General features: G+C 37.6%; 1 protein-coding gene across 1 annotated transcript; it reads left to right on the top strand.

Moving 5' to 3' along the window:
* Positions 1-1,369: 1,369 nt before the first annotated feature.
* On the top strand, positions 1,370-9,974 carry Aduk (Another Drosophila Unc-51-like kinase). The gene is made up of 2 exons (XM_071670743.1): positions 1,370-2,690; positions 4,490-9,974. Exons 1-2 carry the CDS (start codon positions 1,780-1,782, stop codon positions 5,022-5,024), a joined length of 1,446 nt encoding a protein of 481 aa, XP_071526844.1. The 5' UTR covers positions 1,370-1,779; the 3' UTR covers positions 5,025-9,974.
* The last annotated feature ends 4,192 nt before the right edge of the window (positions 9,975-14,166 follow it).

Below are 14,166 nucleotides of genomic sequence, written 5' to 3' on the forward strand. Positions count from 1 at the left end.
ACAGTATCACAGAGGACTTTGCTCCGAGTCCATGATTTTCTTGCTCTCTATCTTGAGAGTAGCATATAAGCTGTAGAAGCCCTAGAAAAGAGTTCCTGGAGTTGTAATACAATAACAACACCCTCATCTTCAACATACCCCTATAAGCATGTTAATAGCCACCTTCAATATATTCTCATCTTCACTACATCCTAATGGGCCATGTCAATGGCAATCTTCATTTGACCTCACCCTTCAGATTAGGTCAACTGCCATCTTCACTCATCCTACTTCCTGCTTGTGCTCTACTGGTATTTGACCTGACTTGTAAAGATCAGTCAAATGATAACTACATTACTGGTGAAAGTGTTAATGGAAAGTAAGGAAAAGAAATTAAAGGAAAGAGAAAACAATGTTTCTCTACATGGGAAGGGTATCTAACGATAACAACGGACGAACTTAAAGAAAAAAATTTCAGCAGCAGGTGAAATACTGGCAATATTAAGAAAAAACTGTTAACCCTATTACTGAGAAAGCTTAGATGACAGCAGTCTGTTCATGAGTGCAAATCCGTAAGGGACAACAGTTTACATGTTTACCCTATTTTTTGAAGGCTGAAGACAAAGGATCAATTAACTCCACACTTCAAGAAAAAATTGATCAGCTTATAAAACAGGATTTCATTAGTTTCAGATTTTTTTTTGCTCTGTATTTATTCTTGTCATCAATGTAAGGTATCACTTTTGGTATCTGCACCCATCTTTGATACAGATAAAGCCCACAAAATTGCCTGTCTTATCTGGTAACAAAGATCAAAGCTTCTAACATATGGCAATTCTGATATTCTGGTTCGACATCAGTATATGAGCAGACTAGGTAACAGGAGACATAGTGGCATGACATGGCTATCTTCTGGATGACAGTATCTAAGAAAAACAGATAACATGAGACACGTTGCTCCATAAGGTACAATACTGAGGTACAATCGCTGGGAAGAATAGATAACATGAGACATGATGGATCACGACGAGGTTATTTACTGGAGGGCTGTTCATAGGATGAACAGATAACATGAGGCAGAATGGTTCATCATGTCTGCCTTCATTAATATGATTCTCAGGTACTATTCTCCAATAGCTAACCTGTTCATGAACCATTTTGTCTCCTGTTACCCGTTCTTCCCAGGCAGTTCTATAGTAGATAACCTAGTCATGAACCATCATGTCTCATGTCATATATTCTTCCCAGCGACTGTTCTTCAGTAGATAACCTTATGGAGCATCATGTCTCATGTTATCTGCTTATCATAGGTACTGTCCTCCAGTAGATAACCAAATCACGCCAACATGGTTCCTGTTATCTGGTCTGCCTACATACAGATATCGAATATCAGAATCGCTATCTTAATCCTGTTAAATCAGCAGGTAAATGTAAAGTCGATTGGATAAAACGGAAACTACCAGTATTAACATAAATGACAAGGAATTCTTTTAATAGCATATGAGAGTTGTATGGAAACTTCAAAGTACAGAGCGCTAACATCTAGCGACACCAGCGTCGACTGACAGCGAGTTGGCACCACTGCAACAACATGTAAACAAGACGGGAAATAGAAAGTAATCACGAGAGATTGAAAGGAATTTCCTTTAAATTGTGTGTATATGATCTTGATGTAAACTGCATGAGAAACGAAGAGAAGAGAAAATAGTATTAAGGAGGTGATTCACATAAACCTACCAGGAAACAACACAAAGTGTCAGAATTAATGTGATAACACTTGTAAGGGGGGATTCCTTCATCATGGCTACACCCTCAGAGACTCCAAAGGTACCAGGTTATATCTTTGCAGAAAAATTAGGCTCAGGAAGCTTTGCAGATGTATATAAGGCATATAAGAAAGGCCAGACGAGAGAAGTGGTTGCCATCAAGTGTGTCTTGAAGTCCAGGCTCTCAAAATCTGCTCTTGATAATTTGGTCTCAGAAATTGCGATACTGAAGGAACTCAAACATGAGCACATTGTCGAAATGAGAGACTTTATATGGGATGACAAATACATATACATCATAATGGAGTACTGCAGTGGCGGGGATCTCTCTAATCTGGTGAAATCTCGTATGCGTTTATCCGAGAGTGTCTGCCAGAGATTTCTTCAGCAGTTAGCATCAGCCCTCAAGTACATGAGAGAAAAGAACCTCAGCCACTTAGATCTCAAACCTTCAAACATTCTTCTGAAGTCAAAGAGCAACCCTGTCCTCAAAATCGGAGACTTTGGACTTGCCCAACACATGCCGGAAGATGATACCAACTGTACCATTAAGGGCAGCCCTCTTTATATGGCTCCTGAGATAGTCCTAAAACACCATTATGATGCCAAAGTAGATCTTTGGTCAGTGGGAGTCATCCTCTACGAATGCTTGTTTGGAAAAGCACCGTATTCCTCTAAAACAATGAATGAACTGATTGAAAAGATTAAGAAAGAAAAACCCATTGATGTACCACATGGGACAAACATTACACTCGAGTGTCGAGATTTATTACAACGTTGCCTACAACGAGATGTGAACAAGAGAATTGATTTTGAAGGATTCTTCTCGCATCCATTTGTAGACCTTGATCACAAACCAGGTCCAGAAAGCATGACTAAGGCTTCAGACCTCCTCACTATGGCAGTGAATTTTGATGAATGTCAAGAGTACAGTGAGGCTTTCAGGTAAATAGAATATAATTTATGATACACAATATACTTAAATGATTTAGGTTATGTTCAAGCTCAGTCCTTCAATCTTACTGACATTCAAATCTGAAAGAATATCACATGAAATGATGGGATGTATTGTGGAAAAGAAATTAAGACAGAAACTGGGACTGGGTTCAAGATTTTTTATTTTGAAAAATATGTTGATAATAGGGAGGGCTCTGAATATCAAGAAAAACCTGGCTTCGTCAAATGAAGATGAAACGCTTTGTAGTAAGCAATGAAGAAATTTGGACAAAGGTGTTTATAGATTAGTGAAATGGAAATGATGAATTCCAACTGTATGAGGGCATGAAAGGAGGAGTGGTATGAATAAAAATTACCTGGGAAAAGGGAAAGATGGATGTACAATTGTGCTTCCACTGTGAGTATGGGAGGGCATTACAGAGCATGGATGGAATGGATCAAGAACAGTGTGCATGAAAGGAAAGATTGGAACTGTGAAGTATGCATGGATATGTGTATATAGGACCTGTGAATATGAAGACTGTGAGGTTAGGTTGAAATGAAGCATATCTGAGAAAATTTGTATAACTAAGTAAATGGGTTTGCTTAGGAGGGAAAGGGGGTTGTAATGGGTGATGTGAATGTAAAGGTGGGATTAAATGAAATTGGCAAGATGGTAAATGGGGAATGCCTGGAGTAATTATTTTTTTTTAAATGTTTGCTGAGGTGGAATGGACAACTGAGGCCTTAATCAAGGTCATATCGTGAATGTTATTCATGTATTGTTTCATTTCTCGCACTAGTGTGGTAGCATCAGGAACAGATGGAGAAAGCCGCTTCTGCTTACACACATTCTCTGGATGCAAGTGTAGTGTATCAAAACTGCAGCTTCCTATCTACAGCCAGGCCCCACAGACCATTTAAGACCATTTAAGAGCGGAAATGTAAATGTGAGAAATAAGGCAGGGGAGTTGCTGAGTTGGTTAATCAAGAAGAGGTAGCGAAAGGAAGATGGGAAAAGAGTATTTTGAAGAACTGATGAATGTGGGAGAAGGTGAGGCAGTAGTTGTTACATGTGTGGGTGTGTAGGAAGGAAAGAAAAGGATAAAAGTGCAGGTACATATGGCAAGGAGGGAGTTAAAAAGGGGTGATAAGGAGCTTGAAGGTAGGAGAGGCCACTGTAGTGGTTGGGATTTTGGCTGAAATGTTTAGGTATGTCAGAGAAAGTGTGAGACTGAATGCATTTGATATGTAATTTAGCATGGAAAGAGGAGGTTGTGCCTGAGGTTGGGTGAAAGCTATTGCTGTTCCTTTATACTAAAAAAAAGGTGCTAAGGATGTATGTAGCAATTATAGGGATATAACTCTGTTAAGTATCTTAGAAAAGTGTATGCAAGTGTTGAATAATAGAGTGTTTGGGCATGTGGAAAGAATGCAAGATGAGGAATTTACAAGGAGAGTGGATGATAGTATGAATAAAGGGGATGGCGTGAGAGGAAGAGTGTGGAATGTTGCATACAAAGGAGGCATGTGAGGGCGGGGATAAATTGAGACTTTTACCGCAGCAGCCGCTCCCCTGATGGAAGTTCCTGGAGGGAACGTGCATCAGAGATATAAATCGATAGATAGATATTTATGTCTGAATTACAATGACTGTTTTGTAGCTTATTCATGTAAAGTTGTCTGAATTAATGTTATGTAGCTTAGCATCTTGTCCAGTACAGAAACTGATAATAATGAAATCCACCAGTTTTTCAGCAGATTTCTTTTGTTTTGTTATTTTCATAACTGATTTTTTCCCCCCCTAGGCATTACTCTGAAGCACTGCAATATCTTGTTCCACTTCTCCATGTAGAGGGGAATGCAAGTAAACGAGTTGCTCTGAGGCGAAAGATTTCAGAGTACATGGATCGAACAGAGGAGCTAAAGAAAATTCTAAATGATGAGAGTGAGAGCATCAAAAATATTAAGATTCCATCAATTGAGAGGCAAGAATCTTTCAGAAGTACTGAGTACCGAGGAAATCGTGATGAACTCTTAAGATTAACAGCAACAACTCCACAAATTCAAACTGCCATTGAAATTGCAGCATCAGGAGAACTCTATGCTCGTGAAGGAAACTTTGCCCTAGCTTTTGAAAAGTATCAACTTGCTTTGGGCAAGCTATTAGATCTTCTTCAAAATGAACCAAAGGGACGTAGAAAAGACCTGCTTAAAAATGAGGTCACACGTTTGATGTCACAAGCAGAGAGCCTTAAAGAAATACTAAACGGTTGCTCATCACAAGGAAGTGATACTGCAGCATTGTTTGTAGAAGATGAAAAGAACTGCTCTTTGCAGTAACAAGTTGGTTTGTTACTGGAGATGCATGTGTAAGAAATTTTGAATATTAGTAGAAATTCTGAGGACATATGTAAAATTCAAAAAGAATAAACTTTTATGTTAACTTAAACCACTTTTAGCCAAGGGAAGAAAGTACCTAAGCTATTAACATAATTTTGTTATTAAAGATTAGTATGTATTTTGTTTGTTGATGTAAGGATTCATAAAGTTTTCATTTATGCCAAATGGAGGTTATGTAGAATTAATCTGTTTCTTATGCATCAGATTTTATAGAAATAAATGTTACCAAATTTATGTTGAATAGCTATTGTTTTTTCTATTACACAGTTGTTAGCATACTGTTAAGAGATGCAATCTCAGGAAATTGTGCCCATGATTTAATATAGTGCAAATTAGTTTTACCACAGTCCATGCTTACATCTGTGATATGTTAAATTCTATGCATGCTGCATTGTTGTGATCTTTATTCTGCTGCACACTGCACTTCCCAAAATATTAAAGGTGTTGGAAGATTTGAGTATTTTCAATTTACATACTGTATTGAATTGAATGTGGGACTGAAAATTGTTTGTTAAAATGTTACCTATAAGCCAGAGCCCTGTGTGGTAAACCTAAACTCACTTGGTGCAGACAATTCTTTTTAAATCTATGAAAACCAAAGTGTGCTTTCCAAATCTTTGCCATCATGGATTGGAGAACAATATCTGGTTAACCTATATGGCCACTGAAATACTCCAATTGCATGAATGGTGTAAATGTATTAAAAAGACTGTCCCACTTCTCTTCTTGACTTTGTCTTTTATATTATTGTTGCCTTTTTCAATAAATGGCACATTTGAGACAATGAAAAAGTGGATTGTTAGTCATTTGTGTATGAAATTGCTAGTTTCATAAGATTTCTAAGGGCACTGATTTTGTAAACATTTGGGGCAAGAGGTAAAATTATGAAATATATTGTCAGTAAACTAGTTAATGTTGGATACTCTTTTATTTCAGTTCTTGTAAACTCTTGTATGGGATGATAATACCATTAAGTTTACTGAAGTAGATGAAACTCTCTGTTATTGCTCTCCTAGTCATTAATGTAACTACTGATACTGTCTTTTATATTAGTCACCTTATTCAATAGATGGCACATTTGAGACAATGAAAAAGTGGGTTTTTATCAATTTAATTGTGAATAAAATTGCTGGTTTCTTAACATTTTTAAGGGCACTGATTTTGTGAACATTTGAGATATGAGGCAAAATTATGAAATTAATTGTCAGTAAACTAGTTAATGTTAGTAAACTAGTTAATGTTAGATATTCCTTTATAACAGTACTTGTAAACTCTTGTATGGGATGATAATGCCATTAAGTTTACTGAAGTAGATGAAACTCTGTCATTTCTTTCCTAGTCATTAATGTAACTATCGATATTGTAATATCCCTTCATACCTCTTTTTCTTTTATTTTGTTTCTATACATGAGATAAAGTGTATATGCTGTATGATTAAATCATCCCCTCCCACAATAGCTTTTAAAGCATGCACTTTGTGCATACCTCAGATTTAAAATGTCAAGTGAGATGTATTACCAGTCACCATTCCATTTTGTACAAATGGTCAGCCATTATTCACTTGGGGTTCTCATCTGGAATATTTGTATTCTTTATCATTTTGCTCCCTTGATTTGCCTATCTCTTATTTGGAATGGTTCATCCCATTTTGACTACAACCAGTGTAATCATTGCTCTTCTTCAGCTCTGCATGAATGGAATATCTTGGCAGGCTTTCATCATGCGTGTTCTCAGTGATCACTTTAAAATACTCATTTTCCCCACAATATCTCATTTCTTCATCCTTCTATACTATTTAGGCTACTCATCTTTATTGCTAATACCTTACCTGCCCACACCAAGAAAACTTGAGTCTCGCATTCATACATAGGAGAACATGTAGTCCATTAATGTAAGCTACTAGCACTTAACTTTATCTCTTCCCACTAATTATTGCCCTCAGAGCACCTCATAATTTTCCCCATTGTATTACTCTAATCTCAGCCTGTACCTTTCTGTTGCAGTCTTACCATATCATCACTTGCAGAAGCCTAAATTCTTTCACATCAACCAGTTTCTCCTATGCTGAAATGTCTACATAGTAACAAAACCAGTTGGTTTCAGACTTTGAGAACCCAACAGCTCACAATTTTAATCATCTTGTAGTCTTCTTCTCACCATATACAAGTTTTCTTGATCTCTCAATGGTGCACCAAGTTTCTTTTTTAAAAATTTTTTCCCTATCTTTCATGAGAGCAATATCTAGGCCTGTACGCTTTCTGCTCCTGTGTAAAGTCTGCAGTCTTTGCTCTCTTATTTTCTTTTATATTTCTTTTCTTCTTTTCCTATCATATTTGTTTGCCACTTCCTGTGTTAGCAAGGTATCATCAGAAACAGATGAAGAAAAGGCCTCATTCGCTTTCTACCATTCTCTAGCTGTCATGGTAATGTATTAAAATTATAACTAGGCTCCATAGACTTTTCCAGTTTCTCCTGGCTGCTTCAAATTCACTGGTTCAGTCCACTGACAGTAAGTTGCCTTTTATATACCACATTGCTCCCATTCACTCTATGCAGAGCACACCTTTCATCCATGTTCAGGCCCTAAGCACTTAAAATCCTTTTCACTGCATCCTTACACCTCCAGTTAGGTCATTTGCTTCTCTGTTTCCCCCTCTACTTCTGACACATATATCTGCTTTGTCAACGTCTCCTCAGTGTTTCTCTTTATGTCCAAACCATTTCTGCACAACCTCTTCAGCTCTCTCAACCAGTCTTCTTACTAGTACGCCTCTCTACTACCCTTTTATTACTCAACTAAACACATCCACCCTTCTGTGCACATTCTCATCTGTATTCCATGCCTTGCATCCATACATTGGGACTACTATTCCGTCAAACATACTTAATTTTACCCATCTATGTAATGACCTCTCCTCTTTCTTCACCAAATGATTTTACATGATTCTCTCACTTTGCCTACCTCCCCGACCCAATCACCCTACATTTGCCACCCTTATCATCAAACACATACAATAATCCTTCAAAATACTTACTCCATCTCCTTCTCACCTCATCACTACATGGTACCTCTTCCTCATTTGTTCCTTTCTCTGATATTCCCGTTTGTTCTCTATTTTTCACTCTATTAACCTTCCAAAGCATCGTATTCTCCATGAAGGTTCCTGATATTCAATCACCAGCACATATTTATGTCCAAAAGTATCTCTTATACATGCCTATCAATTAATATGTAATCCAATAATGCCTGCTGACCATCTCTCCTACTCACATAGATATCCTTGTATATGTCCCTCTTTTTAAACCAGGTATTCCCAATCACTAGTCTATTTTCAGCACACTCCACAAGCTCTTCATAATTTCCATTCATAACACAACTTCATGCCCCCCAATTGCCACATTACCCACATTTGCATTTAAATCAACTATCATTAATGTTTGATCTCTTACATCACAACCGCTGACACACTTACTCAGCTACTCCCAAAACACTTGCCTCTCATGATCTATCTTCTTGTGGCCAAGTGCTTTAGCACTAATAATCACCTGTCTCCTGCTGTCTACTTTCATTTACTTACACTATCACAACTCATTCCAAGAGTCGTGCTACTTGTTCCTTAACTCTTGTCCTCTCACCATCTTCTGACTTTACTCCTCTGACATTTCCAAATTGTTATTCCTCTTTATCCATGAGCTTTGTCTCACTCAGAGCCAGAACATCCACATTTCTTTCCTCAAACATACAACTCATCTCTCCCTTCTCATTTTGGTGACATCTACATACATTTAGACACCCCAGCCTGAGCCTTTGAGGAGGATGAGCACTCCCTGTTTGACTCCTTCTTCTGTTACATCTTCATAAATCAAAATATGAGGAGGGGGACTCAAATGAATATTTTTTCATTTCTATACAGCAAAACTGTGTTACAAGTGGCTCAGTTAAAAGAGGTCTCTCTCTGTTTTGAACAAGTTCACATGATAGCTAGACAGCGAGTGTGAAAAATGTGGCCTTTTTTGTCTATTTTCCTGGTGCTACCTCACTGATGCAGGGGGTGGTGATGCTATTTCCTGTGGGGAAGGGTGGCACCGGGAATGGATGAAGGCAAGCGAGTATGAATATGTATATGTTTATAAATGGATATGGCTGTGTATGCGTATGCATATGTATGTATATGCTGATATGTTTATGTATGGTTATGTATGTATGTATGTATGTGTGTATATGAGTGGATAGGTCTTTCTTCATCTTTTTCCTGGCGTTACCTCACTGACGTGGGAAATGGCGATCAAGTATAACAATAAATAAATAACTAGTAGTGGGAGTATTTGTTGAACACTAAGGCACAGTGGTGGCTGGAGGAGAAATTTATGAGTGGCAAATGATGTGACCTTACTGTTTGAATCCTGACAGAGAACTGATGTAAACATCATGGTATGAATAGTATTGGGCACCCCACAGCGCATATCCAGCTGGGCTCGTGTTATATCGGAAGAGTATGTGTTATGAATAAAAAAAGGAGTAATTTTGGTGTCTGTGCTTATTTCAGAATTGTTATACTGAATCACATTATATTACAACAAAACTCTATTTAAAGTAGCTAGAGTCACTGGGTTAAGAGAAGTCAGATCCTCTCATTTTTATAGACCTCCTAAGCTACAGGGCCCTGAGATGATTAAAGGAGAGTTGGGTCTTCTCATTTTCAGAGCCTATAAGATATTGGGCCCTAGGACAGTTTAAGCAAAATCTAATTTGTCATTTTCAAGGACCCTTTAAAATGCCATTAAGGCAGAATCTATGGAGTTAATTTGTCTTGTAGGGGGGAAGTGTTTAGCAAGTCTGTTACATTTGTATCTTTGTGTGACATTTAAGATAATAAACTTTAAAACCTGCTGCCTTTTTATCTTACATTTACCATCATGGCACTGGTACATCATCTCAGTCAAGGTCATCTCGGGGAAAGGAAAGAAAGGATAGAAAAAGAACATAACAGTTATTCAGGGTTCCACAAGCACTTGTTGACCTAACTATTATAGGCAAGAAGGTTATCAGAAGAGGGAAAGATGAAAAGGGGAAGAGAATTCCACATCTTAGCTGTTTGAGGAAAGGACATATCATAACAGCCTATCCTTGAGTGTCCAGTATCCACACAGAAACTGTGGGAAGCAGCAGCCAAATGTGTATCTTGGTGAAAAGGACACATGAAGACAGCTCAAGCAAAGGCCAAAGTATTATCTGCTAAAAAAGAAGAGAGTGGCAAAGTTGCAGCATACAGATAGGGATAGTAGGAGTGAGGTGATACACAGAGAATTAATAAGACAGATGACCTAATTTCACTATTCTAATATAAAGGTGGGTGAAGAACTACCCTAAATATGTGAGCAGCACATACTAGGATGAAAAACAAAATATTAATATAAAACCCACTACGATAAAGAGAACTTTCTAATATGAAACAACCACTGACAAGAAAAATACTGACTGCACTTATTCAACACCCACACTTCTTGCAAAGCAGATTTTGTGATGTTGATTATGTGGGATTTCTAGGATATAGTGGTGAATGTGGTTCTACCTAACATGTAATGTGCTTATACGGCTTAAATACAGTGTTTTGAAAATGAACTGAGGAAAACAGGTGATACTTTAGAAATACATAGGGAGAAACTGCATTTTAGCACCACTAAATTTAACCCAATTAGTTTCCTTATTATGAGGTACTATATAGGTCCAAAGATAGTTACATAGATAAAAGACCCAAGGTCCAAGCAAGGTGGTCTGGCCTCAGGGAGAGAGAGAGAGAGAGAGAGAGAGAGAGAGAGAAGGAGGAAAGGGGGTCAAAAATAAAGGGTCTCTTTCCATTCCATGACAACACGCCAGACAGAAATTTGGTAGAAAAAAATACCTTGCAGGATTAATAAGCCTGAAAGAACTTTTTACTGGAAAGTCATAAGGAAGAATGAACATGAATATGTCATGCATCCCATCACCAACGACATACATCCCTTTAATTCTTGTTATGAAGACAATATAGTTAGGATAAACTTGACCTCCAGCCTCTTAACTTACAATGTCTACATTATTTCTCATGTTAAAGAAGATACTAATTCTTTCTTGCTTTCTTTTAAAGCAGGCAACATGGGTTAACCAACTGGTATGTTACCACAGCATGGCCAGGGAGAGATAGGTGGTTGAGAAGGTAGCATACTGCACCACTACGTTATGTGACTGATTAAGTGAATCGTTCCATACCGAAGTGACAAGTGATGATCAAGCCTAATTTTGAAGACTGATTAAGTGAATTGTTCAATACCGAAGTGACAAGTGATTATCAAGCCTAATTTTGAAGATATTAAACGTATTGCTCTGAACATGTTCTAGGAATTTACTCCACACATGAATAATGTCATTGGTAAAGAAATATTTCATAGTCCTGATTAACTTGATGACCTCTAAGTTCTATAACATTTCCTCTCATTAGTTGTGCTGGTGCTGCTGTAAAGAAATTTTCAATGTCAACATTGTTGAATCCTTTAAGTATTTTAAAACATTCTATTAATTTGCCTTGGAGATGCCTCTTGCTTAAAGAGAACAAGTTCAATTCTTGCAATCTTTCCTCATATGGGAGTACAACAGCAGTGTCACATCCTTGCTTTTGAATGAAAAGTCTTTGTTAATGAATCATAAGATCCTATTTGCTTTCTTGGCAGCTTCATTACAATGTAGGGAGAATCTGAAGTTGATAGAGACAGAGACCACTAGATCCCTCACACAAATGGTGTCCTTTACTTTGTAGCCCATCAGTTCATAATAAAAACTTTAGTTGTGGCTTCCTACTTGTTACAGCAGACATTTACTTAGGTTAAATGGCATGTGCCATTTTCTAGACCATTTAGTAACTGTATTTAAATCCTTTCATTATCTTGGCCTATCTTCTTCAGTTACTATAGCAATGCTGACCTATGTGTCACCTGCAAATTTGAACACGTAAGTTATTCAGCCTACACCAATATTGTTAATATAAATGGTGAAAAATATAGGTATAAGTACAGATCCCAAGGGTACCCCATTATTAATGGGTGACCACAGTGATGATGCAACATTCATTATGACTATTTGCCCCCTATCATGTAACCAGTAATCACCAAGGTCCAGACTTTATGCATCATTCTAAAATTGGGAGCTTTGTTGAATGCTTGCTGGAAGTCCAAAAATATAATATATATTGCTTTTGTCTTGTTGTAGTTAGTAAATAATTTATAGTACAGCTCAAGGAGGTTCATACGGCATGATCTATGCCCTTAAAGCCATGCTGTGCACTGCTGATCACACTGTGTTGTTCTAGGTACGTTATGATTTTATCATTTACATATAATTGAAGTGAGGCATTTCCTGGTTTTCCTTTTTGATTATAGGAGAGACATCTGCCACTCTCAAGTCCTGTGGGGCTATTCCATCCAGGACAGATTTACAGAAAATATAAGTTAACGGTATGGCAATTTCATGTTTGAAGTTTTTAATTACTTGTGGATGCAAATGATCTGGACCTGAACTTTTAGTCTTCAACTTATCTATCTGTATTGGTACTTCTCTGACTTTAATGGTAAATTCTAGTGTCAGCATGTTATTTATCAGTCTCAAAATTAATGTCACTGCTTTCTCGTGTGAAAACAGAACAAAAGAGGAAATTTGGATAGGGTTAGAATATGAAGAGAAGGGATCATATATGGAAAGAACAGAGAAGTAGGTAATAAAGCAGATGCCTAAGGGACACTGCCGTTGATGGAAAAGATGCAGGATAATGGGGGAATAGTCTTATCAACAACTACTGCAATGGAACAACTGGAGAGGAAGCGACGCATTACTAAGTAGAGAAAAGTATAAACAGAGGAGGGAAAAGTTAAAAGTAAATACTTTAGCCAAACCCTGTCAAATGCTTTAGAGATGTTGAGGACCATGACAAAGTTTCAACCAAAATCTCAGAGAAAGGATGACCAGAGGCAAGTCATATACAAGAGATCACCAAAAGATCTTGCACTACAAATGGTGATCACAGAAGGAAATGGGATTCTAAGTGTTTGAAAAAGTGAGTTAAGGAGAGGTTCAAAGATTGTTAAAGGCAGAAGTGAGAGCAACAGAATGATAGTCTGAAGGATCTGAGCATCTTTCTGGGGGATGAACTGAACCAAAGAATGCTTCTATGAGGAAGGAAAAGTCTGACTTTATACAGAGGCAAAATAAGCAAGTAAGGACTGGAGCTAGTTCTGAGGCTCATACCCTAAGACTTGTGGAGGTATGCCTCCTAGGTGATATGCAATGTTTATATTGAGCTGGAAAAGTACTCAGATGATAACATGGGTTCAGTGGGAGGATATGAAGGGCCAAGGATCAGATGCAGAACCATCAAATGTTGATTGAGAGGAAACTAAGGAACCAAAATGGGAGGCTTATCAGCAGGAGAGTTAGCCATAAATTGATCAATTTGGAAAAGAAGGAAATTTTAATCGAGTTGCTTTTGGTTAATGACCGGCATAATGTGAGAGGTCAAATCAGCACAATTTCTTTTCAAGGAGTGTGCTTGATTTTAAATAACAGCTCTGCAATGACTCTAATAAAAAATTAAAGAGTACTGGGATTCAGGGGAAACTGAAAAGTTACAAGGTCCAATGCACTCTGTTACTGATGTGACAAGCAGCAGAACAGAAGCAATCAAACCATAATCGGGATGAAGGCCCTAGCACAAGAAGGGTTATAGGACACCAACCCAGCCAAGATAATCTTTGCTTTACTAATGTGTTTTGACCTGGTCTACTGGATATAACTTTACTGTCCATGATAAGGTAATGCCTTGATTCACAACTGATAGAAATCTGATTTAACCATGAAATTCTGCAAGACCAAAACAGACCTCATATGTAGATTTCGCTTCCACTGCTACCTAGAAAATTAGTTCATATCTAATGTTTGCTTTCACTGCTGTACAGAAAGTATGCTTTCCAGTCTTTCCTCTACACATGACTGCAGCAACCTGAAAATTTGAAAAAGTAGCTAGGTGATCAATGCCACAGCATAAAATGATAGAAG

Source organism: Panulirus ornatus, chromosome 15, assembly GCF_036320965.1.
Source record: "Panulirus ornatus isolate Po-2019 chromosome 15, ASM3632096v1, whole genome shotgun sequence".
Lineage (NCBI taxonomy): Eukaryota > Metazoa > Arthropoda > Malacostraca > Decapoda > Palinuridae > Panulirus > Panulirus ornatus.

Excerpts from the sequence above, each read along its gene's own strand:
- Aduk (XM_071670743.1), top strand. The coding sequence starts at position 1,780 with ATGGCTACACCCTCAGAGACTCCAAAGGTACCAGGTTATATCTTTGCA. Across the intron at positions 2,691-4,489 it reads GAGTACAGTGAGGCTTTCAG|GCATTACTCTGAAGCACTGC; the intron begins GTAAATAGAATA and ends TTCCCCCCCTAG.